Genomic DNA, 27,145 nt, shown 5'->3' on the forward strand with positions numbered 1-27,145 from the left:
TGTATTTTCATCCGTCGGGATGATAGAAATTAGGTCATTACGTGAGGACGTAAAAGAACCGGTGAACCGTTTTTTTGAACCAGATCATTGAAACGAACTGTCCGAAAGAACCGGTTTGCGGAAAAGAACCGAACTTCCCATCACTACTGTGTAATATCATTGCACCCCTGCACTCATGGTACAGCAGCAAAGTTCCTTGATTATTACACAGGAATGAGAGTATAACTCCTAGCCATATCGGTTAGAAAATCGCAACTTTTCATTTTCCGTCGGTCTTAGTATACAATGTAACTACAGAAGAGTCAAGTTTTAAATAGGAAAAATATCAAAACTCTTTGGTCATTTTTGAGCGAGATGCTAACGGTCTAATCAGATTCAATGATCTATGCTAAGCTATGCTAAAAGTGCTACCGCCAGACCCGGAGATCGGCTGAATGGATTCGAAAACGGTAAAACTCAACTGTTTAACTCTAGGGGAGTTGGAAAATGAGCCTATTTTCAAAAATAGTGGAGTGTTCCTTTAACAGTGTGTAACAGAACAGCAAAATCTGGTTTAGCTTAAAATCACTGTATTAGGCCGCCCCAACAAACAGCAATGTATTGTCTCTGCATTTTAAACTACGTGAATCAGAAAATGACATATTTTACTTGCAGTTCATAATAATAAGCAGAATAGGAGACTGTTAAAAGTAGAGTAAGTATGCTAAAAGGCAAAGAAAGCCATAAACTAGAATTGATCATATTAGGGATATAAGAATTGCTTTATGACTGATAAGCTTTTGAGACGATGATGAAAGCAGGAAGCAGATCACATCTGGTGTGTGGAGAGGGATGATTTGCTGCTTTGACTGGCTCTGCAGCACTCTAAATGAGGGATGGTTTGGGCGGATGCTCCGGGGCTTCGGTCAGCTTCTTATTTTCCAATTAACTCTCCATTAGCAAAGCCACATGGCCAATGTGTCACTCAAGAGTGGACCGCTCTGGTCTAATAGCCACAATCTCCAGGTGATGTGGTCAGAGATGAGTTGAAGCCACTACAGTAGCTACTCACAGACACACATTTAAAGCATTTTTGTGGAGTGCTGCTAGTCACGTGTTCTGCGGTGTTCCCTGCCTGTCCATTTTAACCACCCCTCCCCCACAACGCACACTCGGCTACTCACGTTGCCACAGCAACACCATGGTGTCACCATCGCTAGAGCAACAAGATGCTCGCTGGTTATTGAATACCCCTACCACAGCGACTCAGGGCTCAAACTCAGGTCTAATAAAGCAACTGTGTGTCTTTAATTTCTTATATTGCACTTTAAACACATTTGTACTTCAGTGGTTCCCATCCAGGGGGACACGACCCCGGGGCTTATAAAAAGAGGTGTGTGACAAGGCTAAGGGATAGTGTACAATCAACAGATTGTTATATAAAAGAAATCTCTTCAGGGTGATACAAGACTCCATTGAGAAATTATCCTGCTTAGTATGTGGCTACTTGCCACATAAGTAAATAATTGAACACAAAACATAAATTTGTCATAATATTTGATTAGCTCAAGATGACTTGTAATACTCGCTTAAAGGGTAAGTTCACCCAAAAATCTGTCATTAATTCCTCACCCTCATGTCGTTCGACACACGTAAGACCTTTGTTCATCTTCGGAACACAGATTAAGATATTTTTGTTGAAATCTGATGGCTCAGAAAGGCGTCCATTGGCAGCAATGAAATTACACTCACAAGACCCATAAAAAGTACTAAAGACGTCGTTAAACAGTCCATCTCACTACAGTGGTTTTACAATCATTTTATGAAGCGACGATAATAGTTTTTGTGTGAAAAAAAAATCTAAATAACGACTTTATTCAACAAATTCTTGTCTTCCGCCTGGGCCTTTTGACGTGAACTCACGAAGCACTACAACGCTTCTTTTAAAAAACTATTAATTAATAAAATAAACAGTTAATAAAATAAAAAACACTTACATATAGCATCATATGTTTATTCAATAAAATACTAGCTGTTTAGTAGCTTATCTCTATTAAATAGATGGATATGAAGTTAATATTTATATGTAAATTAGCTTAAAGCTATAATCGGCCAGGCAACAAGACAAACACTAACAATATTACGATAATTAAATTCAATTCAGGTGTAGTTTTCTATGGAGTCCTTAGCTTACACAGATCTGCAGTGTTGGGGGTAACGCATAACAAGTAACGCGAGCTATGTAATCAGATTACTTTTTTCAAGTAAATTAACATATTACTTTTACATTTATAACAAAATATCTTAGTTACTTTTTTAAAATTAGTGACGCTAGTTACAATGTTTTGCCATTCATTGACCTGATTTCTCTCAGCATGGGGACAGGAGAGCTGTCAGAGTAAGTGCAGAGGCGTTGTGTGCGCGGAGTAAACATGATGGGCTAAATATGAGCATGCATTTACTCTCACTTGCACAAAAACAGATTCAATATTCCTAAAAACAAATAAAAACAGTGAAATTCAAACTTGTAATATATTCGTAAACCTGCAATAATTAAATAAGGTAAATAACACAAATATACTTTATGCATTTAATCTCACTTTATTAACCAATGTCTTTGCTGCTGATATTTGATGATCCAATTCAACCATACCAATAAGCTAAAATGACTTTAGTCATCACATTTGTGTTTCTATTTTATTATTATTGCTAAGGTAAGAGTGTTGAACTGTACAGGTGTGAATTTGGGACCCAGTTTATATTAGGTGGCCTTAACTACTATGTACTAACATTTTAATTAATAATTTGATACAATGCACTTATTGTGTACATACATGTTTTTACATTGTACTCACATTTTTAAAATTCCCTGCATGTAATTACATCTGTAATTAATTTATGTAGTTACATTTATAATTACAGAAGTTGACACTTCCCTTACTCCTAACCCTTCCCTTAAACTTACTCACCACACCTGTCCCTATTTTTACCCGTATCCCACCTCAATATCAGCAAAAGGGTTTTGCAATACAATAAGAACACAATAAGTACATTGTACTTATTTTTTTATGTAACTACATAGTAGTTAAGGCCACCTAATATAAATTGGGGCCTGCATTTGCATGTCCTTCTGCCTGAGGCTTATTCATTTCACTTTTGGTGTGAAGGGACAATTTAATTTGCCAAAAATAGAACTTTTGTGTGTTTTTTTTTTGTTTGAGATAAAAAAAAGGCCAGGCCAAGTGAAAAAACGAATGCAAAAGTAGCGCAACCCGTTACTTTCCATAAAAAGTAACTAAGTAACACAATTAGTTACTTTTTTAGGGAGTAATGCAATATTGTAATGCATTACTTTGAAAAAGTAACTTTCCCCAACAATGCAGATCTGTGTGTCTCTTATAGTCAGTCATAGTCACCTTAATTTATATAGCGCTTTTGCAACGCAGATTGCTTCAAAGCAGCTTTACAGTGATGATAGGAAACTACTTTAGTTTTTGAAGAAAAGTTTCTGTTGTAAAAGCTGATTAGTTATTTAATTTGGTGCCATTTAAACAACACCATCTTCGATCAAAACAGAAAAAAAAAACAATGCGTTCCCCATCCGCACGGCAACAGAAATTGTATTAAATAGTTTTGAAACTATACCATCATCTTCCACTCGCAACCCATAAAAAGGTGATTCCGTGAAAACGGTGACGGCATGCAAGCATTACGTGTTCAGCCTATAGCTATAGGCAAGCGCGTTTGGATACGTATGTGTGCATATGTGTTTTTATCTGTATAGAGGGGAAGGAGGCCTTCACAGGAAGAGTCTAGTTAACACGGTCTCTGCTGACACTTCAGGGATGCGTTGTGGTCGTGTCTAGGCGCAGGTCCACCATCCGATCCGGATCCGGCTGACTGCAGTAAACCTCGGAGACTAACATTAGCGTAGATGCCATTGTTTTTATGATGTAACGTGTACATCCGATGTTATGGGAAGTGTTCCCGGTTCCGGCTGAGTCTTACAAGTTTGTTGTTTTTGTTTTCTTGCTTTATAAGTGGAGACTCCTGAACTTGCTGAACTCGTTGAGTGAAACGAAATACATGTTGCCCTGACCAAGGGTTAAAAATACAGTTTAGCTGACGTTATACAAAAATATGTGCAGTTTGTGGATTCATTATGCATTCACTTTATTAATGGCCTCTGAAGCTGCTCTGGATGATTGCTTTTGGAGCAGAAACGCACAGGTTTCATCTCCAGAGCATCTGTATAGCCCATCTTAGGTGCATGGATTTATTTGCTTGTTTATACTGGATGTCCACCGCTGTGGCCAACACTCACACATACAGTGTAAGTGGTAGGCCATTATGGGATCAATGGTTATGTAAATCAGAGAAAATGAGGGCGCTGTGGCATAGACAGCAGACTCATCCATCTCTGGTGAGCCTGCAGCTGTGGTGTAGTGTGATGTCCGGGCTGGAGGGAGATTGATGGCTGCGGGGTGTTATTGGCTTACACCCCATGATGGACTCTCTCATCTGTGCTCTCAACATTACAGCAGTCCTCCCAGCTCTCCACAGTCTCCTAACGGATCTCACAAGGGCTTAAAGAATATTCCAACTATTCTAATATTTCAACTGCTTTCTAGCCAAAACAGCAATGAAAAAAATAACAGATACAGTAGACGACAAAATATTTTCTTTTGTGTTCCAAAATAGGTTAGAAATATGCTGATCTCCACAAGGGGTTTTCCTCATTTTCCCCCGAACAGCTCTATTCAATCTTAGCGTTTTGCTCTAACTTGACAGTGCCCTAAAGCAAGACTTTTTTATTTTGATCTTCTGTGATTTCTTTATTTTCTCTGAGTGCAGCAACGGCTCTCTGTCAGCCTAGAGCTGATATTTGGCTCCCAGCGAAACTAACAGTGCTTACTGAAAATACTGTGATGTAATCTCAGCCAAAACGTACAGTAGTATTTAACATTTAGGGTTGGTAAGATTTAATTATTTTTTTCTTCAGAGATTTCTTATGCTCACCCAAGCCGCATTTATTTGTTCAAAAATGCAGTAAAAACTCTAATATTGAGAATATTATTACAATTTAAAATAACTGCTTTCTATTGTAATATATTATAAAATGTAATTTATTCCTGTGATCAAAGCTTTATTTTCAGCATCATTACTCCAGTCTTCAGTGTCACATGATCCTTCAGAAATCATTCTAATAAGGTGATTTGCTGATCAGTTATTACTAATGTTGGAAACATCTGTGTTGCTTAATATTTTTGAAGAAACCAGTGTTTTTTTTTTTTGATGAATAGAAAGTCCAAAAGAAGAGCATTTATTTGAAATAGAAATCTTTTGTAACAATAAAAATTAAAAGTTGTCATGAATCTCTAGATGGCGCGTGCTGATAGGCCCCTCAATCTGCTTGCAATCACATCATTCTCTATTGGGCACAGCCGATTGGTTCCCGCTGTATCAGTAGCCAATGAGCTTGCAGCTCAACATTCAAATACTCGCCTATTACGGGTGTGAACCTACACTGGTCTCATGGTTCGATTCGATAACGATTATCATGCCACCGATTCGGTTAAATTCGATATCACGATGCATTAACGGTGCACTGCATCCTCATACATTTTGTCAGTCAGTTACATTATATGAACTGAACCTTTAATTTGACCTGCTCAGAGTAAACACGCTTCTTGAATGTATAAACAAAACTCAAGTCTGGGCACAGAAGACAACAGGAGCATTTAGAACAAATAGAAAATACTAAAAGCCACTTCAGGAGGTGGTCTGCGCTCAATACAGTCAAAACTAAAGTCTAAATGCATCTGGTTGTTGAAACCACATAATGTAAATTTTACTCGTCGCAACAATGCTAAATATTTTTTTACGCGTGAGTTATGGGCTATATGACATGGCCAGATATGACGCGCTACTGAAGCATATATTAATATCATAATAATAAATGTATTGAATTGAATGTAATTTTTTTTAAATAGTTATGTGGTACCGAAATTGATACAGAGTACCGTGAAATTTTTATGGTATTGGTACCGACTACTGGAATTTTGGGATCGTGACATCCCTCATGTAGGCCTACAGCAGAAGCATATCAGATCTATTCCGCCAAGACCAAACACATTAACATTGTCATATTCATTACCATGCCAAACACCCCGAGAGTTGTCATGACAGAAATGCCTTTACTGTCACTTTAGATCAATTCAATGTATCCTTGCTGAATAAAAGTATTAAAGAAGAAAATCTTACTGACCCCAACCTTTTGAACAGTTGTGTAATTACAGGGACTTTGGCCAAAAATGCTTGTCAGGAATAAGAGGGATATCTGTTGTTGATGGGTTGAGTGGTCTGCATGACGGATGATACAATAACTCTAATCTTGGATGTTCCGGCTCTCGTGTTACTCAGTCTTTTATCTGTGAGATTGATCTTTTTTAATACTCTGAGGTGAGTCTTTTGGGATGACACATGCTCTGTCCTTGTCATTGTGTAAATATGTGTGTGTGTTGTCTTCATTGGTTGAATGGCCTGGCGGTTCGAGTGGGCTTTGTAATTGCCGCTGACCCTCCTGCACTGCCAGGGCATCCTTTAGAGATGCTGTATGGAGAAGTATATGGACACACAAACACTTAGAAACACCCACTGACAGGCACAGTCATGATCTCTTTTGCGACTCTTGCTTCTTTCTTAAGAGCAGACAATGTAAGGGATTTTTAGAAGGTTATATGAGGATAAACAGAAGCACAAAATGAATGGTGTAGTCACGACAAGACTTTTGAAAAACTGAAACACACTTTGCAATTCTTTTTAGAGACTTATGTCTTAAATTCGTGTAATTTTTGGGGAGAATGTCTAAGGAAAATAGCAAATTAGTGTAAATAATATAGGGTGTAGGGGTACACAAAAATGACAGTTCGGTCCGTACTTCGGTTTTGAAGTCACCGTTCGGTACAGCAGGAGGGAGAAAACTAAACATAAAATTGCTTTTTTCTGTTTTATCAAACAGTGGTTTACAGAACATATTGTGTATCTTTCTTTAAATTAATTCAATTATAATTAAACTTTTCCTAAATATAAACAATTATCTCTGCTAATGCTGTAAACTATATTTAGGGAGCCCTTACTTTCACATTACTTTAATATTAAAGGTTACAATTAGCAACAGAGCCCAAACTATTAAATTCAGTTGCTATTTATTTTTAGATATAATATTCAACACTCACATAAAAATTGTATGCAAACATTTAAATTGCATTTGTATGCAAACATGCAGTTTTTGCATTAACTTCTAAATCTAATTATAAAATTATGTTTCTACTTCAATTCGTTGTTAACCCCTAAACATATACCTCAGGTCTTTAGTGACCCAGGACATCACTCACCATCCTCCTCCTCATTCATTTTTTAAAGTTAGACATCAACCACCTTCATAGATTCCTCAATCAATTCATTATATCAATATAACAAGAATATATATATATATATATATAAAAGAGTGCCTATTTTCCCATTAATTTTTTTGTAAAAATTGTATAGGGTCGCTAATGACCCGAGGTGTGTAATAGTGTAAGTATATATTTTTTCTGCACAACAATAATTGAATCTTTGACTGAATAAGGGCAATTCACCATTATTCCACTAGGTTGAAACGTTTCACTCATAGTTATTGCAGGCAGAAAACAAAAGGATAGGAAGTATCATCAGCAAAAGTTGAAATGGCTCAGCGATTTACTGCAAGGACATGATACGGGAAAGTGTGAATTTTGTAGGCAAGAAGAAACAGTGGAACATGTTATGTTATACTGTCAGAAATATGAGACTGAAAGAAGGGTTTTAATATAGCTTACAAAATCTAGAAAAAAATAGATATTTTACAAATTAAATCAGGAAATTAATGTTATAATTTATTTTTCAATATCTGAAAGTGGCTAATTTGTGGGAGGAAATGTGTCAAAAGGGAGAAATGTGTCAATTTGATCCACAGTCCATACCAGTCGGTGGTGGTAATACATAGGCCTGTCACGATAACAAATTTTGCTGGACGATAAATTGGCCAAGAAATTATTGTGATAAACGATAATATTGTCGTTCTGAGACCATTTTCATCTAAAATAATGATAATGGCATAATAATGCAGGAAATTAATGTTATAATTTTATTTTTCAATATCTGAAAGTGGCTAATTTGTGGGAGGATATTTGTCATTTTGATCCACACTCCATACCAGTCGGTAGCGGTAATACACCATTTTGTTGTTTGTCAACCGCCAATAAAAATCCAAAGAAGAAGATTTACTGCTGAGTAAGTAAAATATAATAAATATATAGGCTAATATAGAGCATATATTTAGCGAAAGAGTTCATTTCTCTAGCGAACTAACAAAGCTGTTGACAATGAATGACTTGCCTAATGCAAATATAATAAGTGAAATTGTTTACAAGCTGGTTTATTGACGTCTTTCCGTGGTAGAAACACTGATCAAGCGATTAACGTTACACAGTATACGTTTAAGTAAGTTGTACTGTATCTTTCAACATACCTTCAAATGTTCATTCATGTTTATTCTGTAACAAGCATTAGCACTAATGCTGTCACACCACATTAAAGAGCGTCAAAATGCCATTCATTGTTTGAATTTTGTGATAAAATGGACCGAATTTAAGAGATGAGACTGTTTGTTTCTTATCGAAAGTAACAAAACACAGAGCTTATTGTGGCTATTGGTGGTTAAAAGTGGGTAATGGGCTACAACTCGTGTACCGAACCGAAAGATTCTCGGTACAAAACTACAAATACGTGTACCGTTACGTTACACCCCTAGTAAATACTGTTGTTAAATTGTAAGAACATGCGTGCTAATTAATGTTATTGTGTCATTTGGACACATCAGACTTGACTTTGTCTATGTGCATTTTTGTCATATTCACTTTTGATCTGGCGTGTGAACTTGTTTGTGATTGCTCTCTCACAGGAGGACCCAGAGCACAGGACAGGAGGCCCTCAGGAGGCAGGGCTCCTCTGCCGGCCGGGCGCCTCAGCCACTCTCCGCACAGGCCATCAAGCACATATGGGTCCGCACGGCCCTCTTTGAGAAAGTCCTGGACAAAGTTGTGCAGTATATTGTGGATAACGCAAGGTAATAATTCGTAATCAGTACTGCCTGTATTTAAATTCTGCTTATTATGCTTTATTTTGTTGGATTAATGCCAATTATTTTTTCTTTCTCATTCATATTATTATTTGTTAAGATTAAGGCTAAACATTTATTTTTTGTCCATAGTGATTGTTTGAGCTGTCATATGGTGCTCATGAAATAATAATGAGTTATTTGTTCAGCCTTTGAAAGTGGTCACTGGTTATTGACATATACGCATTGTGTGTGTTTGCTGTTGGTGTGTGTCTGTAGTAAGTATTATGAAAGGGAGGCCCTCATACACGACTCTGTGTTTGGCCCTATACTGGCGGCACTGCTGGGTGAGTCCATCGGATGCATAAAACACACTCTATATTCTCATAATGCAGCTAATAGAGATAATTGAACTTGTTTAAGTGCCCCTATAATGGTTTTTCGAATATTCCCTTTCACGCAGTGTGTTATATCGCTGTTTGTGAATGTAAATGTCCTGCAAAGTTGTAAAGTCGAAAGTGCACGATAGATAAAGTTGTTGTCTCCCAAAAGAAAGAATGAACTGCCTCTGAACCGCCTAAACAAGTCGTTTGTAATTTAAATCCCACTGTGTTATGGTTCTACTTCACTAGAAAATAAATTAGCATAATGTCCGCCTATGCTGTACGGCGAGGGCGAACAACTTGACCAGCCCTCAAACGTCATTTTACTGACGACTACTTCTCAAATCTCACGTATGCGCGGTTATTGACACAGTTCCCACATGTGTACTCTAATAAATTAGAAATAAACACATGGGTTTGTTGATGTACACACACTTGTTAATGCTGATGGTGAGGAATTACAGCTGCAACATCTCATAATGTACCTCAAAATGAGTAGCGTATAACTGAGAAACGTCCTGCTCAAGTCGTCCTTGTATATTATGAGAAAATGAAAGTGTATTTTGACCTTTGATGAATGTAAACCTGTTGTAGGAGACCTCCAAAACTAAATGAGGAACCTTTAAAATAGCACAATAGGGGCACTTTAAATGAAAAGAGATAAAACGAATTGAACAAAAGCATGTTGTTAGCATTTCATAATTTTATTATGATTCACTGTGTCATTTTTTTTTCATCTGTAGTTGGGCCTTGTGCTCTAGAGTACACTAAGCTCAAGACGTCAGATCATTTCTGGACGGACCCGTCGGCCAATGAGCTGGTCCAGAGGCATCGCATCCACGGGGCCCACAGGGGCCAGGAGGTGTCGCCGGGACGCAGGCCTACACTTGGGGTGAGAATATCATACACGTTTTGTTTTAGTAGTTCAATAGGAGAGTAAACTCATATTCATGGTACTTCCCTCAGATCCGAAAGCGTCAGTCCTCAGGAAGCATGTCTGAGGATAAGTTTGCAGCCTCGGCGAGAGAGTATGTCGAATCCCTGCACCAAAACTCACGCGTTCACTTGCTCTACGGAAAGAACAATGTACTCGTTCAACCGGTAAGACGGCACACACAGATGCAAATGCACTTAGAGGAAAACTAGTTTGCATCTACATTTCTTTTGATGGTTGTAACAAGACGGATTGATTGTAGATCAATGTATCTCATCTAATCAATACAGTGGAGCTCAAGAACTGCTGGTTATAGGAAGTGAGCCACAGTGGTGGACTGTAGGTAGAAAAGATCATTGATCTACTGGTCAAAATCGGTTCTTCCCTTGTGTAATGAATGGTCAGAAGGATCTGGCTCCCTTCATCCCTAATATTTTTAGCTCTGCTGACTTCCTAGCTGATAGTTGTGAACTGGAAAAGGCAGACTGGATTAGCCATTACACCACATTAGATTTGTCATCAAATGAGTCAGGCACGGACTTGATGTGTGCATGAGAGTGTCTGTGAGATTTGCAACAGTGACTGATGTAACTGGGCACAGAGAGTGCTGGGTCTGGCGAGGACTTGTAGAAATCAATAGTGTAGACGACCCTTGCCAAAAGGATTGCAGTGATTCAGGTCTAATTGGATTTCTGTGTGAAACCCGATGCATTTCGCCGTTCTCATCATCACAGTAAATCGCCAAAGACGTTTTATTTATGCCACTCTGTTGCTCATATCGCTCTCTTTTCTTTCATCCTGTGAGCTCGCACCTTTTTTTTCCTCATTTTCTTGTATTAATTTATAAACGGAGAAAAGTGAAAGGCTGCTGATTTTACTAGTTATTTTTAGACTTCCTTTAAGAGGACTCGGGGAAGCCGCTGTGTTTTATTAAACAGACGTTGTTCTTTGCAGAAGAAAGACATGGAGGTGCTGCGTGGTTACCTGTCCCTTCATCAGACGGCAGAAACACTCACGCTGAAGTGGACGCCCAATCAGCTAATCAACGGCACTCTGGGAGACTGCGACCTGGAGAAGAGGTAAAACACACTGTATATACACACACACACACACGGGGAAATCAGGGAAATTTTGTCATCAGGGTCATAAAATGGGCCGGAAGAGCTTGAAATGATTTGCGATGGCCAATCACTGCAAATAATTTTGCCACTACTCTGATATGTAGGAACTGATTTGATTGGTCTGATTGTTAGGTTGGGCAGAGCAATTACGTTTATGGAGGATTTACAGGAAAAGCGTAAGCTGAGTGTCCTGATATGCTTATTGCTGGTTTGTAATGATAAGGTTGATGGACGTCTATATGTGTAGGATCAGGAATGAGATTGGCAGAGCAACCTTGTTGATTTTATGAAAAAGACTATTTAGATTCAGATCTATTTTAATAGAACTGACACAAATTTTCACACTCTGCCTCTTTCTCCCTCTTTCTCGTTTTCTTTATCAACCTCTATCACTCTTTAGTATTTATTGGGACTACGCTTTGACTGTGCCTTTAAGACAGATCGTCTGCATTCATTGTCACCAGCGTCGTGAGTCCCCTTCCTACACCTTTGGCATATTGTTATAATATATAATATAATTATAAATACTTAAAGGATTAGTTAACTTCAAAATGAACATTTCCTGATAATTTACTCACCTCCATCTCATCCAAGATGTTCATGTCTTTCTTTCTTCAGTCGAAAAGAAAATATGTTTTTTGAGGAAAACATTCCAGGATTTTTCTCCCCATCTTAGACTTCCATGGCAACCAAATCAATGCAGTTTCAAAGGAAGGGCTTAGGCCCCGATCACACAGAACGCATGGGCGTTGGAAGCAAAAAAAATGTGGATGGGTCCTCTCAGAAATTTTTTACTGGAGTAGATGCCATTTACATTAAGTACAAATATACCGGCTTGTTTTCTAAACATCTGGTTGGACAAGACAAGTTTACGGAAATCACTACATTTTTGACAGCGGCTATAGTGTAGGGGTAAGATGCATGGCATCAAGTTTTGACGCAAATCGACCCACGGTTCGAATCCGCCTTAATTAGGCCGAACTAACTCTACTCCCTTTTCCAATCACATATCAGATCAGAAAGGCATTTATTTTCAATAAAAATGAAGAAAATATTAGAAAAGTGGAAATGAAGTGTCTAACATGTGTTTAATAATAAGTGTTTATTGGTTAGGGGTAGGTAAACAGACATGTGTGTTGGATTAGAGACGATAAAAGTGAGTGGGTACAATATCATTGATCGTAAAAAGTGGGTTGGGTCTTGTCCCACCCACATACAATGGTTCCGACACCCATGACAGAACGTGTTTTTGCAGCGAGAGGCGCCTCTTTTGAATAGATTTCTGTTGGCAGAGAGCGTTATGCACGCTGCTTATGTGCCGCGGGCGCCTCGCGTTTAACCGCCTGCTGCGCCTCGCGTTTTAGAAGGAGCGCTCTGAGCACATGAAGTTGAAAAAAACAATCAACCCTGAGCGGAAAACCGCCCGACGTCATCGCGTTTTTTTTCTATTGTCCAATCGAATGAATGGAGAGGCGGGCTTTCCGTTGTGGCGACCGTTACCTTGATTAGACTGACAGCACAGCTGATTCGGGGGTTTCCTAGCAACACAGCAGCGCACTGCTCTTTTCTAAATAAAAAAACGTCAACCAATAAAGGCAGTGCAGTGCGCCTCGCGTTTTCGAACCTGAACAACGCGTTCTGTGTGATCGGGGCCTAAAGGCCCATTTATACTTCTGCGTCGAGTGTACGCCGTAGGCTACGCGCGTAGCCGACGCCGTCGTGAGCATTTATACTTCTGCGCTGTTGTCTGCGTCAATGTGCAATTCCACATGCAGACGCTAGTAGGCAGTGTCCTCCGGCATGTTGGTGTAATCAAGACAACAGCCGAAGAAGAAGCAGCTTGATGTGTAGAATCTGTACATTCATGTCGGAATATCAGCAGCAGTGAGAGAGCGGCTTTTCTTGCAGCTTGAGTTGTTGTATCTAATACAAATTAAGCATCTCTAGTTGATTAGTAAAGTTAAACAAGGCGATCTGGCGCTGGAATGCATTTGTGAAACCATGCGGAGCTCGTGGCCGCTGTTTTCAGCAGCGGTGGCTCAGCAAGCGATTGTTGTTGCGGAGACTTCATTCACGAAATATACCCTAATGTGTCCCTGTTCTTGATATACAATTACTGATTAACATCTTTGGTTTTAATGAGAAAATAAATAAACTATATTCAGCGGATCTATGTATTTATTTACTACCATAAAGAATCGCTGGACTGCAAAATAGTGTGTTATAGCAGACGTAAGGAACTACCATCCAATTTCTGGACACACACACACACACTCCTATCGCAGATTTTTTATTTTTTTATTGACCTGAGGGAAGGGTTCTGGCAGACCAATCACAGCGCTTGCGGTCCGCGTAGAATTGACGCGTTGTTACATTTTTGGAGAGGTGCGCGTCAGGCTACGGCGTATCCAACGCGTCTATGCGTAGGGTACGCCGTACCCTCTGCGTGCACTCGACGCAGAAGTATAAATTGGCCTTAAAGAGGCTCTGCACGATCCCAGACGAGGAATAGGGTCTTATCTAGCCAAACCATCGGTCATTTAAATTTTAAATTTTTTTTTAAATGAATATACTTTTTAACCTAAATTGCTCATCTTGCGCTGCTCTGCACTCGCCAGTGATTGCGCAATCACGTCGAAAATGTCACACTAGACGTAGGCGGAAGCACCGCCCCCATGTTTACAAAGTGCTCGTGTGAAGACTAATACAAACGCCCTGTAGCGAAACAAAAAACAACGATGTCGGATGATTTTGAAGTTGAATAAGGAGTGTTTTTTTGGTAAAGGCCGTTTGTTTTAGTCCTCGCATGTTCGCTTGGGGTGGTACATCCGCCTACGTCTACTCGTCTAGTGTGACGTTTTCGACGTGATTGCGCAATCATTGGCACGTTGCAGAGCAGTGCAAGATGAGCAATTTAGGTTAAAAAGTATATTCATTTAAAAAAAACAAAAATGTTTAAATGACCGATGGTTTTGCTAGATAAGACCCTATTCCTCGTCTGGGAGCCTCTGAAGCCCTTCGAAGCGCTTTGAAACTGCATTGATTTGGACCTTCAACATTTTGGTTGCATTGAAGTCTATGGTGAAAATTCCCAGAATGTTCTCCTTACTTTCTTTTCAACTGAAGAAAGAAAGACATCTTGGATGAGATGGGGGTGAGTAAAATATTAGGACATTTTAATTTTGAAGTGCACTAATCCTTTAACATGTGAGAGTCAATGTAGCACTTTTTTCAGTAACAATGATTTATTTAATTCACATTATATCAGATTATTATATTATATATATATTATTAATACTTAACATTTGACAGATTCAATGTAGCCAATTTTATTCAGTAACGATTATTGATTTAATTCCTATGTGTTCTGTTCTAGATTATTTGAGACTTGTTACAGCACTTGCATATTGTTGCCCTTGACTGTCCTAGTTGCTTCTATTGCACTCATTTGTTAGTCGCTTTGGATAAAAGCGTCTGCTAAATGACTAAATCTAAAATGTAATTCACATTATATCTATGGTTATTATATTATATTACATTACATTTATTTTTAAACTGATTGAGCTTTGTAGGGTTGTAGGTGTATAATATTATATATTATATAAAATAAAATATGAATATGAATTTCTCTTAGCGGACTGTGGCGGTACTCTGGTGTTAGTAAGTCAGGATGGGATCCAGCGGCCTCCTCTGCACTTCCCTCCTGGGGGCCACCTGCTGGCGTTCCTGTCCTGTTTGGAGACGGGTCTAATGCCCCGGGGTCAGCTGGAGCCCCCCCTCTGGTCTCAGAGGGGTAAGGTGAGCGTTTTTCTGCAGCAGTTCTTAAAAACATCATGTAGCAGAATGCATTTGAAACCTCCACACTTATTGATCTACTGGCAATGCATTTACTGTTGAGGCATTGCAAATGAATTGCATGCTCTTTATTTGGAGTAAGAACCTGAGTTTAGTTTGAATATGGCTCTGTGTGTTTGCTTAACAGGGCAAAGTCTTCCCTAAGCTTCGTAAGAAGAACAGCACGGTCCGTTTAGTAGATCAGGATGGAGACAGAGAGGAGCAAATAGCTGCAGACTACGTGTTTCGCATCGTTTATCCAGGGCACCGTCACGACTCAAGTGAGTTTCAGCCAAAATATGCCTGACCTGTTCACATCTGTATGTCCATCCATCTGTCCATCCTACTACAGCGACCCCAAAAGCAGTAAACACTTAAAAGCCACGCATAAAATGCTTTTTGCATTATAATTAAATATGATTTTTAAGTGTGACTTAAGTGTCCAAAAGAATGTTTTTGGGGCCATTGTACATCTTAAAACCTTTAAGTCCTCAGGCATCCTGTCGGATGTGTGAACACTGAACAGGGCTGCATCAGACACCATCCCCGCATATCATTGTTGTCTGTGTGTTTTGTTCTCACTTTTCTCTGGCACATAACAGCCGTTGTGGAGGCTGCTGGGAGGGACGTGGGTATTCAACGCAGCCTTTGGATTTTCCACTGTTCTTGTTGGGATCACACTGCTCCTTTTTATAACTGTGTATGTATGCACTGCAAAAAAATCATGTTGGTGTTTTTGTCTTGTTTTCCAGTTAAAATATCGAAAAAACATCCTTAAAACAAGAGCCATTTACTCAAGAAGCAAAATTACATGCGTTATAAAGATTTGTTTGCAGAGAACATGTCTTAAATTCCTTCAAGTAAATCTTTGAATTATTTTGAGCAACAAGAAACAAGAAAAAAATGTAGAGTATGACATGATTTGGGAATTGATTGGATGGTGGTTGTTTGCTATTGGTTGATCTCATGTGAATGAATGGTTGCCCCGCCCTTGTGCCAGTAACACACAAGAGAAGAGTGAATTTTTATAAGGATATTGCCCTCAACATGACAAACATATTTCCTAATAACATTCATTAGCTCCACCCAACAGGAAGTCGGCCATTTTGGATTGTCTGTAAATGGCATGCTGTTGATTTTGAAAGACTCCTCCTAGGGGATTTATCTGTGGCACAAAACTTCAGTAAAATCATGCAAAGAGGCTAAATTGCGAATATATTTTTGATATCTCAAAGGGTGTTGCTACGGCGATGCGATAAGGAAACATCAAAAAATATGAAACACTAAGTGGCCTTTATTTTCTGTGTGCATCATGTGATTTACTTCTCATTGGAACCATATGTTTGGCTTTGTGGCCTGATCGCATTGATGTGGCTAGTGTGGGTCATGGTTGTAGCGCCACCAACTGAAGGAAGGAAGTAAGACATTTTTGTGTCCTTTTGAGGTACTTGTCTTGCTTTAATTTTCATGATTTTTTTGCACACTCGTCAGTCATCTCCCATTATGGCATGGCCAAGGTTCACACATGGGCGTGTAGAGGTGACTCTATATAGCGCCACCTAGAAAATGGGCATTTTCAGGAAACTCTGTAGCACATCCTTTTTCAGCTACGGTCACCAAGCTTTGCACATATATAGATCTTTTCAAGCCAGACAACTTTCACACCACAGATATTAGCTCCGCCCAACAGGAGGTCAGCCATTTTGGATTGGTAAACACGAAGTGTCTCATATCTTTTGCATACATTGTGTTATTTACATTTAACTTTGCTTAAATGTTTGGCCTTTTTGCGAAACAGCCCAAGATGTTCTGACCCGGAAAAGGAAGTAAAACGGCACGATATGCAATTGATGCAGACAAAATGGTTATTCAATGTTTTGCTTTCCGCACTATCTTTAAAGGTCAGCAAAACATTTCTCTCGTAAGGCAGAGAAAAAAGAGGAGAGCCCTTGTTGCAGCCTGGGCAAATTTAGTGATGTTCGTGTCCACCTGAGTTGACGTCATTCGCCTCCGTCCCTTTTTCAATGACGTACGACTCGCATTTTCCCAATTTGACCGCTTACATGGCAGACGCAAATGCAAGTATCCAAATCATATCGGATTTATTACCACATATGAGTGAGGCCTGAATCCGATCTGGACATCGGAATTCATGCGTTTTTTTTCCCTGCTGCACGTTCACATGTCATATCCGATCTGTGCCACATGAGAGGGAAAAATCGGAATTGGGTTACTTGAACCATGCAGTGTAAATGGGGCCTAAGTGACACCAGCCACTGCATTAAATGTGGTGTATTCAAACGACTTTGACATAGTCCTTTTACATTTACCCGGTTTAAATGCATATTGCCGGTCATGCACATTTCGGTTTTAGGTTTCCCTTGGGCCCGTCATAGCTGCCTGCAGGAATGTTTTTAATTCAAGATTAAGACGCGTGAATTTAAAAAAATGATGTGCACGGATAAATCATTTATAATAAATACTGCAACATTCCATAACAAAACAGCGCCACCTAGGCTTACATTTTCAATCAACAAAACATTTCATTCAAAATGTAAGCCTTAAAGGGTTAGTTCACCCAAAAATGAAAATTCTGTCATTAATTACTTACCCTCATGTCGTTCGACACCCATCAGACCTCCGTTCATCTTCGGAACAGAAATGAAGATATTTTAGTTGAAATCTGATGGCTCTGAAAGGCCTCCATTGGCACAATGGCACGGTTCACTCTCAAGATCCTTAAAAGGTACTAAAGACGTCGTTACAAAGTCCATCTCACTACAGTGGTTCTACAATAACTTTATAAATCGGCGACAATAGTTTTTTTGCGCAAAAAAACCCTAAATAACGACTTACATAGTGATGACGATTTCAAAACACGGCCTCATGAATCTTCGAAGCGTTATGAATCAGTGAGTCGAATGATGATTCGGATCGCGTGTCAAACCGCCAAACTGCTGTAATTTGCCGATTCAAACCGCTGATTCTACTCACTGATTCATAATGCTTCGAAGCTTCATGATGCCTTGTTTTGAAATCGTCATCACTATATAAGTCGTTATTTAGGGTTTTTTTGCGCACAAAAACTATTGTCGCCGATTCATAAAGTTATTTTAGAACCACTGTAGTGAGATGGACTTTGTAACGACGTCTTTAGTACCTTTTAAGGGTCTTGAGAGTGAACCGTGCCATTGAGCCAATGGAGGCCTTTCAGAGCCATCAGATTTCAACTAAAATATCTTCATTTCTGTTCCGAAGACGAACGGAAGTCTGAAGTCTGACGGGTGTCGAACGTCATGAGGGTAAGTAATTAATGACAGAATTTTCATTTTTGGGTAAACTAACCCTTTAAAACAAGAAGAAAAAAAACGATTGAAATACATTTCAATTCAAGATGTGTTCTCTGAAAAGTCTTATCTTGTGCGATTTTGCTTGTTTTAAGGATGTTTCTATATTTTACTACAAAACAAGAGAAAGGTACCGTTTTTTAAATAGTTTTTTTGCAGTGTGTGTGTGAGTAGAATGTGACTTTGCTTCAGAGGCGGGTGCTAAACTGTGTTCTTTTATTGCCCAAGCAGTCACTATAAACTACCACCACACCACGGGCAGTCGTGCGCCCTCTCTGGACGACGATGAGGAGGAGGAAGATAGACTTCACGCTATGATCTCTATGATCTGCTCACGGAACCTCACAGATCCTAATGTCATGAAAGGTTTTTATCACCAGTGGCCCACTTCATTCTCCCTTCCTCCTTTCATACTTCCTCAATCCTCTCCTCCTACTTTTCTTTCCATCCCAACTGTTACCTGGTCCCCACAAGCAGCAACCCAGCAGTGCGGCCAGTTGTCGGTCAGTGAGGGCAGATTGAGACACAGTAATCGCCTCAGGCATCATGGTTTCCTTGTCACTCTTTAAGTTGTCGGCCTGATCTGTATGCTTGTAACCATGGTAATATTTGCGGCTATGACAAAAGCTAGGTCAAGTAGCAGAAACCCTTAATGTGTGTGTGGCACACATGCATTCCATTGATATAAAATATGGCTAAATGAAAAGCAGCTAAACACTGCAAGATCATACTGTGCTAGTGATGGGGAAGTGTATAGTAAAGATAGTATGCCAGTGTTGGGGCAGACTACTACATCATGGATTGTTCTTAAATGCCATGACTCCTATGTTGCATATTATAAGCATTTCAATTTGGCATATAGCGTATCTTTTTATGATTTAAAGGTGGTGTAATTGACATTTCACTGCTTTCCTCCAAGCCTATTTTATTTCATTTTATGCACTTTTGTTTTTGTTAAAATTTATATAGCTCTAACCTAAAATTACTAATAATTCTAATTATTGATTTTGATTTAATTTAAATAACATGAATGTTGAAACACTTATTTTTATTTTTATCTCAAATGTAATAAATAGTTGTAAGTATAATCTCTGTATTACTGTATATTATATTATATTATATTAATTATATATTATGTTATATTATTATATTATACTATATTATAATCCATTTTCCAAACCACTTATGTAGGGGTGCGGGTGTATTATATTATTACTATTATTATAATTATTACATAAGCTGAATATACAATCTATGTATAACAAATTTTGCTGAAATGTATGACAATCTATGCATCACAAATCTATTTAGTTAAAATGCATATTGTTCTACACTAAAATAACTAGGTACAAAAAGTTTAAATTTATTTTTATTTCACAAAATTTGAATGAATTCACAGAATTTAGATTTATATTATATTATAGTCAAGTCAAGTCACCTTTATTTCTATAGCTCTCTTCACAACACAGATGCTTCAAAGCAGCTTTACAGTGATGATGGGAAATTAATTTTGTTTTAGATGAAAATCTAAAGTAAGTTTTGATTGATTAATTTCTTTTGTAAAAACTGATTTAAAAATGTAAAAACACATGTAAAAAAAATTACATTGCACAAAATGAAAACAATAAATATTATTATAGGTGTGAATAAAAAAACTAAAAAACAAGCATGATTTCATCTCTTAAATGTCTTGGCGTGTGTTTTGCTCATAATTTACTATTTAAAATTTAATTTCAGCTCAAGTCCTAATTTCAGCAGTTCATCTCACAATGACTTGGCATGTCATATTTTTGACTTTTTATCTAATAATGAAGACTTTTAAAATCATATTTTCAACAATGTATCTCATAATTATGACTTAGCATGTCGTATTTTAGCACGAAAAAAACCTCAGTCAGGGTGCCAGTTCTGCTCCGGCTATTATATTATATATATATCCATTTTCCAAACCACTTGTGCTATGTAGGGTGTAATAGGATGCAGGTGTATTATAATATTATTATTATTATTATTATTATTATTACATAAGCTGAATATAAGCAAAGTTCTATATGTGTGAGGTCAGTACAGTGCACATCTCTCCCCTTTACTCACTCTCCTCCACTGTCGTCACTCTTTTCCCTCCACGCCTCGGTTGCCTTGGGTTACCTACGCTAACCTTTTTCACAGTCAGGAGAGCGTCCACTGCCCTGCCACGTTGTTACACTACTACTCTGCCTTTGTCCTTGTTCCTTCTCGCACACACACACACACACACCGACACAACCTGCCTGACCTAGGAGGTATGATTTTGTCATGGAATGGCGGTTGTGGAGCACAGACTCCTCACCTGAGCGCTTTCCTCCTCTCTGCACTGTTGGGCCTGACTGCGGTGGCCAGGCAGCAATGCTTCCAATGATTTGCTCTGTTTTCCTTTTGCACTGTTTGGTTAACATGAGTAAGTCCTTACGAGAAGTCTTGGTTATTTTTGTTTTCACTGCCAAACGCTCAAGGGCTTTGCATGTCGAATTTGCACACGTTGTGTGTTACATTTTCTTTGTTTCTTTGCGGCGAATGTGCTCCACTGCTTACTTGTCAGAACTGTGTCTCCTTCCCTTTATTAATTCTCTCTCTTCCTCTTTGGTTTGCGTTGTCATTGTTTTGTTGTTTTGATGTTCCTCCTGTGTTGAGCCGGTTTTCTGCAATGCTGTTCACTGTAATTCTTCACTAACTGCAGTCACCTTTCATTATATCAGTTAGGTCCTGTGGGGTTCTGGTGTAGTAGACACACGAATCGTTCTGTGAACGCGTCGCCCATTCGATCATAGCCTTATCAAAGTCCTATAGCTCACGTGAGACTTTTAGGGACAGATATTGAATACATGCCCTCCGTCCATTTTTGTTATTTTGGTTACAAGCAGGGAACTTACTGTGTATAGCAGGTCACCAGCTCCAACCTGAAGAATTAAGGTGAAGAGCATTTACGTTTACTATCGACTCTTTTGGTTCAGTTGGTTCACTATCACGTTTTATACAATTGCGCACAGTATACATTTATCTTCTTTATTTGTCTTTTATTTTTGTCATGGTTCAATCTGATGCATCCAGCATGGTAGGAATGGTTCCTGTCTGTCCTTCTGTATTCCTCTCCAAGCTCTACCAGTGCCTGGCTTGATTTGTGACACTGTGATTGATTGATCGATTGATTGGCAGGTCTCCTGGCATGGCATCCCCGCATCGTTTTACACCTTTTCCTTCTGTCCATTCATAGATGCATGTTTCTGATATCCTTATACTTCCGGTTTGCTTTGATTTCATTATGTGTGTTTAAGAACGTCTGGTTGATGCCATTTGTGACGGGAAGAAATATCTGTAAAGAAAAGTACATCTAAATTGGGGCTGTCAGTTAAATCAATAGGGGTTTTGTTTCAAATAATATGGCACACTCTCGGAGCGCAGAAGACGTGTTCCTGAAGTGAAAACGGCAACGGAGTCGAACAGAATAAAGGGATATCGAGACGCTGAATTACTTTATACTAGAGAAGCGGTCTTAAAAACAGCGAGACTTGACTCTACTGACACGAGTTTGCACATAAGCCAAAGTTTATAAACATAATGCCTTATGTAAACAGCCCCAACAGATATATAACAATATATCAATTAAAAACTGATTTGATTTGCCACAAAATGTATTTTAAATGTTTTGTTGGGGATGTTTTCTCAGTTAAAATGAATATGTTAATACTTGCATTTTATTAATCAATATATAATTTAATAAATTCAGTCACACTTTCATTTTGGGGAACACATATTCACTATTGACTACAACTTTTCCCTCAGTAAACTTCTATTTACTACTTATTAATAGTTAGTAAGGTAGTTTTTATAGCGTTTAAGTTTAGGTATTGGGTTGGATAAAACTGATAATTCACCCAAAAATGAAAATTAGCCCATGATTTACTCACCCTCAAGTCATCTAGGTAGCTTGACAAGCCAGACCCACATCAAGATGTTGGGTCTGGGAACTCACCATTGGCAGGGCTCAATCCGAGGGGCGGGATAAACAGATAAACGGTTGTCTTTCAAATTCCCTCTGCACGCAATAGGATAGCGCTACAACCAACCAGAGCAACGAAGAAGGTGAAGCGGAGCTAGTTGATGGATTAAACTTTTGCTGTATCCGGTCGGCAAAACTCTGAACACGTCTTTTTAAGAATGACTTCAGTGCCGTTCTTTGTTCTTTTCTCAAAGAAAAGCTTAACTCCAAGTCTTCCAGAGTCGCGGCCAAAGCCGATTCGAAAGACTGCTGTTCGCCAGCTTCTTTGTTTACGAGTAGCACGCGGAACCGCCTCAACTCTGCCGTCATTATGTTAAGCCGCCCACCGACTCCATACACGATATGATTGGCCTGACTAGAGTTCGTTTTTTTTCAGCTCGCAAGCCAACGGAGAGTTGCTAGATGACCTGGCTGCAAATTAGATTTGCTGCCGCTAGGGTACATCTAGATTTCTAGGCTAATAAAGGCCTTTATTAACCCCTGGAGCAGTGTGGAGCAGTTATATGATGGATAGATGCACTTTTATGGACTTCAAAACCGAAACAACCATTCACTGCCATTATAAAGCTTGGAAGAGCCAGGACTTTTTTAAATATAACTCCGATTGTATTCATCTGAAAGAAGAATGTCATATACACCTAGGATGACTTGAGGGTGAGTAAATCATGGGCCAATTTTCATTTTTGGGTGAACTATCCCTTTAAGGGATGTAGAATATGTTCATGCAGAATAAGGAATTCATATGTGCTTTATAAGTACTAATAAACAGCCAATACACTATAAATATGCATGCTAATAAGCAACTAGTTAATAGTGAGAATTGGTTAGTGTTACCATAAAGTCATGTAATGAACATTTGATTGACAGCCCTAATCTAAATATCATCCAAAATGAACAAATTGCTAAATATATAAAACATCCAAGTCAGATATATTCAAATGCATTTTAGGATGCATTTTACTCTTCCTTAATTATCTCATGGTTGAGCTGAGGCCTGTAATTCAGTGAATCTGAGGCTTTCGAGCCGAATATGATGTTTTATGGCCATGCTATTCCAGCTGTGAGAGCATAATTCCCATTAGTGAATTCCCGTATGACAACAGCTTCATATTATAGAGTAGCTCTGAGAGGAAAGAAAAGTAACATTAATACAAACATTTCTCAAATGCAGGTTACTAGAGCAGGTTTCACCGTTGCTTATTCATCTCTTATTTCCTGTCTTGTCTCTCTTTCTCTTGCTCTGCCTCTTTTCTGTCTGTTCCACTCCCACGCCCTAGTAGACCACAGGGACATGATGGAGATGCAGGGTTTTGGCGGCAGTCCGTTGTCATGGCAGCAGGGCGAGTGCTCCAGTCATATGTCATCCTGTCTGTCCTGCTCCACTGGGGGCAGCAACACTTCCGTCGAGCTTCCAGCGAACTGCTCGTGCATGCATGACCGGTGAGTGAGAGACCTGCACTTTTACACTTCTGGCCCTGGGGACTTTTAGAAAGGACACTTTTATTTGATCAACAATACCGTAAAAACAATACTATTATGAAATATTAGTACAATTTAAAATAACTGTTTCAATACATTTTAAAATGTAATTTATTCCTGTGATGGCAAAGCTGAATTTCCATCATCATTACTTTCAGTGATTTTATAAATATTATAAATCATTATAATATGCTGATTTGCTGCTCAAGCAACATTTCTTACTATTATCATTATCAATGTATTATAATATAATAATTCTCCCACTTTTATATAACATTGCAATTTACTGGAAATTACACACACACACACACACACACACACAAATCTCTGTTTCTTCACATGTCTCATTTTTAATTTAAGATATTTACACTGCTCAAAAAAATTACGGGAACATTTAAATCACACATTGGATCTCAATGAATTAAATATAAAAGTCGATAGAAATCAAAATCATCAACACACTGAGGGCTGGATTCAAAATCAAATTCAAAAATCAATGAAGTTACAGGCTGATCCAACTTGCATGAAGTTCATCACAGCAACTCATAATGTAAGTCAGTAGTGTGTATGACCCCCACGTGTCTGTATGCACTCACAACATCTGGGCATGCTCCTGATGAGATGGCGTATGGTGTCCTAGGGCAGGGGTTTTCAAACTTTATGATGCCAAGGACCCCCAAATATGATGAACCTTTTCTGAGGGACCCCCTTCCCAAAACAACCCCACACCATAACCAAACTTTACACTTGGCACAATGCAGTCAGGCAATTACCGTTCTCCTGGCAACCGCCAAACCCAGACTCGTCCATCGGATTGCCATAAAGAGAAGTGTGATTGGTCACTCCAGAGAACATGTCTCCGCTGCTCTAGAGCAGGGGTTTTCAAACTTTATGATGCCAAGGACCCCAAATAATATGAACCTTTTATGAGGGACCCCCTTCCTTTCTTTTATGTTTGGAAAAAACATTTAAACTGTTAGATAAATAGTAAGTGTGACATTATAAATACAACATTGTTTCCCAACTTAAATTAGTTATACTTAATGTTGGATGTATAAACCTTAAATTATTTGTATAAGCAACTTTCACGAATGTATGTAAGCAGCTTGCGTACTGCGTTAAGAATACTGCCTTACAACCCCAGTGAGTAAGATAAAGGGGACTATAGTGAGAGAAACTCACTAGAAAGATACACAGCAAATGTATACAATACTGGAAAGTATGTATATGGCAATAAAGGAGAGGAACATTTAGAAATGTTCGGTAGACTTTATCCATTTTTGCTTTGTCTTTTTATTCTCTGACATTAGGGGTCCCCAGACCCCAGAGTTGAAAACCCCTGTCCTAGGGTATCTCCTCCCAGACCTGGATCAGGGCATCCATGAGCTCCTGGACAGTCTGCGGTGCTACTTGCCGGCTTTTGATGCTCCGATACATAATGTCCCAGAGGTTCTCCATTGGATTCAAGTCTGGGGAACGTGAGGGCCAGTCAACGGCATCGATGCCTTCGTCATCTAAAAGCTGCCTAGACACTCTAGCTACTTGAGGCCGGGCATTATCATGCACCAGGAGGAACCCAGCGCCCACTGCACTAGAGCTTAGATCGGGCTCAAAAAATCTAGCCCGAGCCCATGCACGTTGTGTCCGACACATTAACTGTAATTATGAGCCCGAGTCCGATTTAAACCCGACCATTTTTTCTTGTTCTGACGAGAACGAGCCTGTAATGATTGGAGCGGACCGGTGTGACGCTCAGCTCAATAATCCGCTTTATGCAGGCGCGCTCCACTCATGAACCACTCACCGGTAAAACAACATCCGCTCAAATCCAGCTCAGACATGACATTTATCTGTACGGTAGCCCTACTATACTTGTTGTAGCCATTAAACAATTTTTGTCCTTTTTTCATATTTATGTTTAAATAATATGTTATCTTTAAATTTCATCTGATTATGATAAGTGCAAAGATGGGAGTGGGTCAGAAATGATTTCGGTGATTATTATTTTTTGTTTAATATTAAGTTTTGTTTTGTAGAAAGCCTTTCTTTAAAGTGAATTTCGTTTTGTATAAATTGTATCTTAATTTTAATCAAGGTTTCGTCAGCCAATTGCCTGGATTTAATAAATAAGAAGCAAATCGAGTAATAGCAGACTATAATCGTGACATGAAGGCGCGGGAACGATCACTTTCATTGCACATGAACTGGAGCGCTTCTCATAAATAAACCGAGACTCAGCAGGCTACTTGCCTCACAGACATGAGAAATATGTGTATAGAAAGCTTGAAATGTCGAAACAATTCGAAATGGAAAGAAATGGGCTAATTAAGCAATGCACACTGTTCACGCGGGCAGCTCATGACTGGCGTATCGGAGTGGTCCTGCACGCTTCATCACTGCATGTGCTGAGAGTTTAACACGCATTTTAGACTAATGCAACTTTGTACACATTTGTTTCTTAGTTGTAGTATTAGTTCTTACTTTGCTAAAAATATATATTATTTCTGATTATGGCATAGCCTTCTGCCCACCCAATTAGGCTAATAAAGTAATGATTAAAAAAACACAAACGTTTGATCAAGGGCCCGGCCCGGCCCAAGGATAGTGCTGGGAAATCCCGCTGGCTCGGGCAGAGATTCTAAAATCTACACTGCACCAGCATAAGGTTTGACAATGGCTCTGAGGATTTCATCCAGGTACTTAACCGCAGTCAGGGAACCATTGGCTAGCACGTGGAGGTCAGTGCGACCCTCCAAGGATATTCCTCCCGAGACCATTACTGCCCCACTGAATAATGCTGCACACGGCATAACATTCCCCACAGCATCTCCAGAATATTTCATGTCTGTCACATGTGCTCAGTGCGAAGCTGCTCTCATCAATGAAGAGA

The 27,145-nt window shown here is 39.0% G+C and overlaps 1 protein-coding gene across 1 annotated transcript in view; it reads left to right on the forward strand.

Moving 5' to 3' along the window:
• The window catches only part of sgsm2 (small G protein signaling modulator 2), a 91,907-nt gene that overhangs the window by 46,911 nt on the left and 17,851 nt on the right, over positions 1 to 27,145 (forward strand). The window contains exons 4-13 of the mRNA XM_079823840.1: positions 8,966 to 9,130; positions 9,401 to 9,468; positions 10,248 to 10,396; positions 10,471 to 10,605; positions 11,393 to 11,517; positions 11,960 to 12,027; positions 15,194 to 15,357; positions 15,542 to 15,674; positions 18,969 to 19,106; positions 24,054 to 24,216. Of these exons, the coding sequence (XP_079679966.1) occupies positions 8,966 to 9,130; positions 9,401 to 9,468; positions 10,248 to 10,396; positions 10,471 to 10,605; positions 11,393 to 11,517; positions 11,960 to 12,027; positions 15,194 to 15,357; positions 15,542 to 15,674; positions 18,969 to 19,106; positions 24,054 to 24,216 (1,308 nt within the window). The remainder of the gene's footprint in view (positions 1 to 8,965; positions 9,131 to 9,400; positions 9,469 to 10,247; positions 10,397 to 10,470; positions 10,606 to 11,392; positions 11,518 to 11,959; positions 12,028 to 15,193; positions 15,358 to 15,541; positions 15,675 to 18,968; positions 19,107 to 24,053; positions 24,217 to 27,145) is intronic.

Source organism: Gobio gobio (genome assembly GCF_949357685.1).
Source record: "Gobio gobio genome assembly, chromosome: 8".
Classification (NCBI taxonomy): domain Eukaryota; kingdom Metazoa; phylum Chordata; class Actinopteri; order Cypriniformes; family Gobionidae; genus Gobio; species Gobio gobio.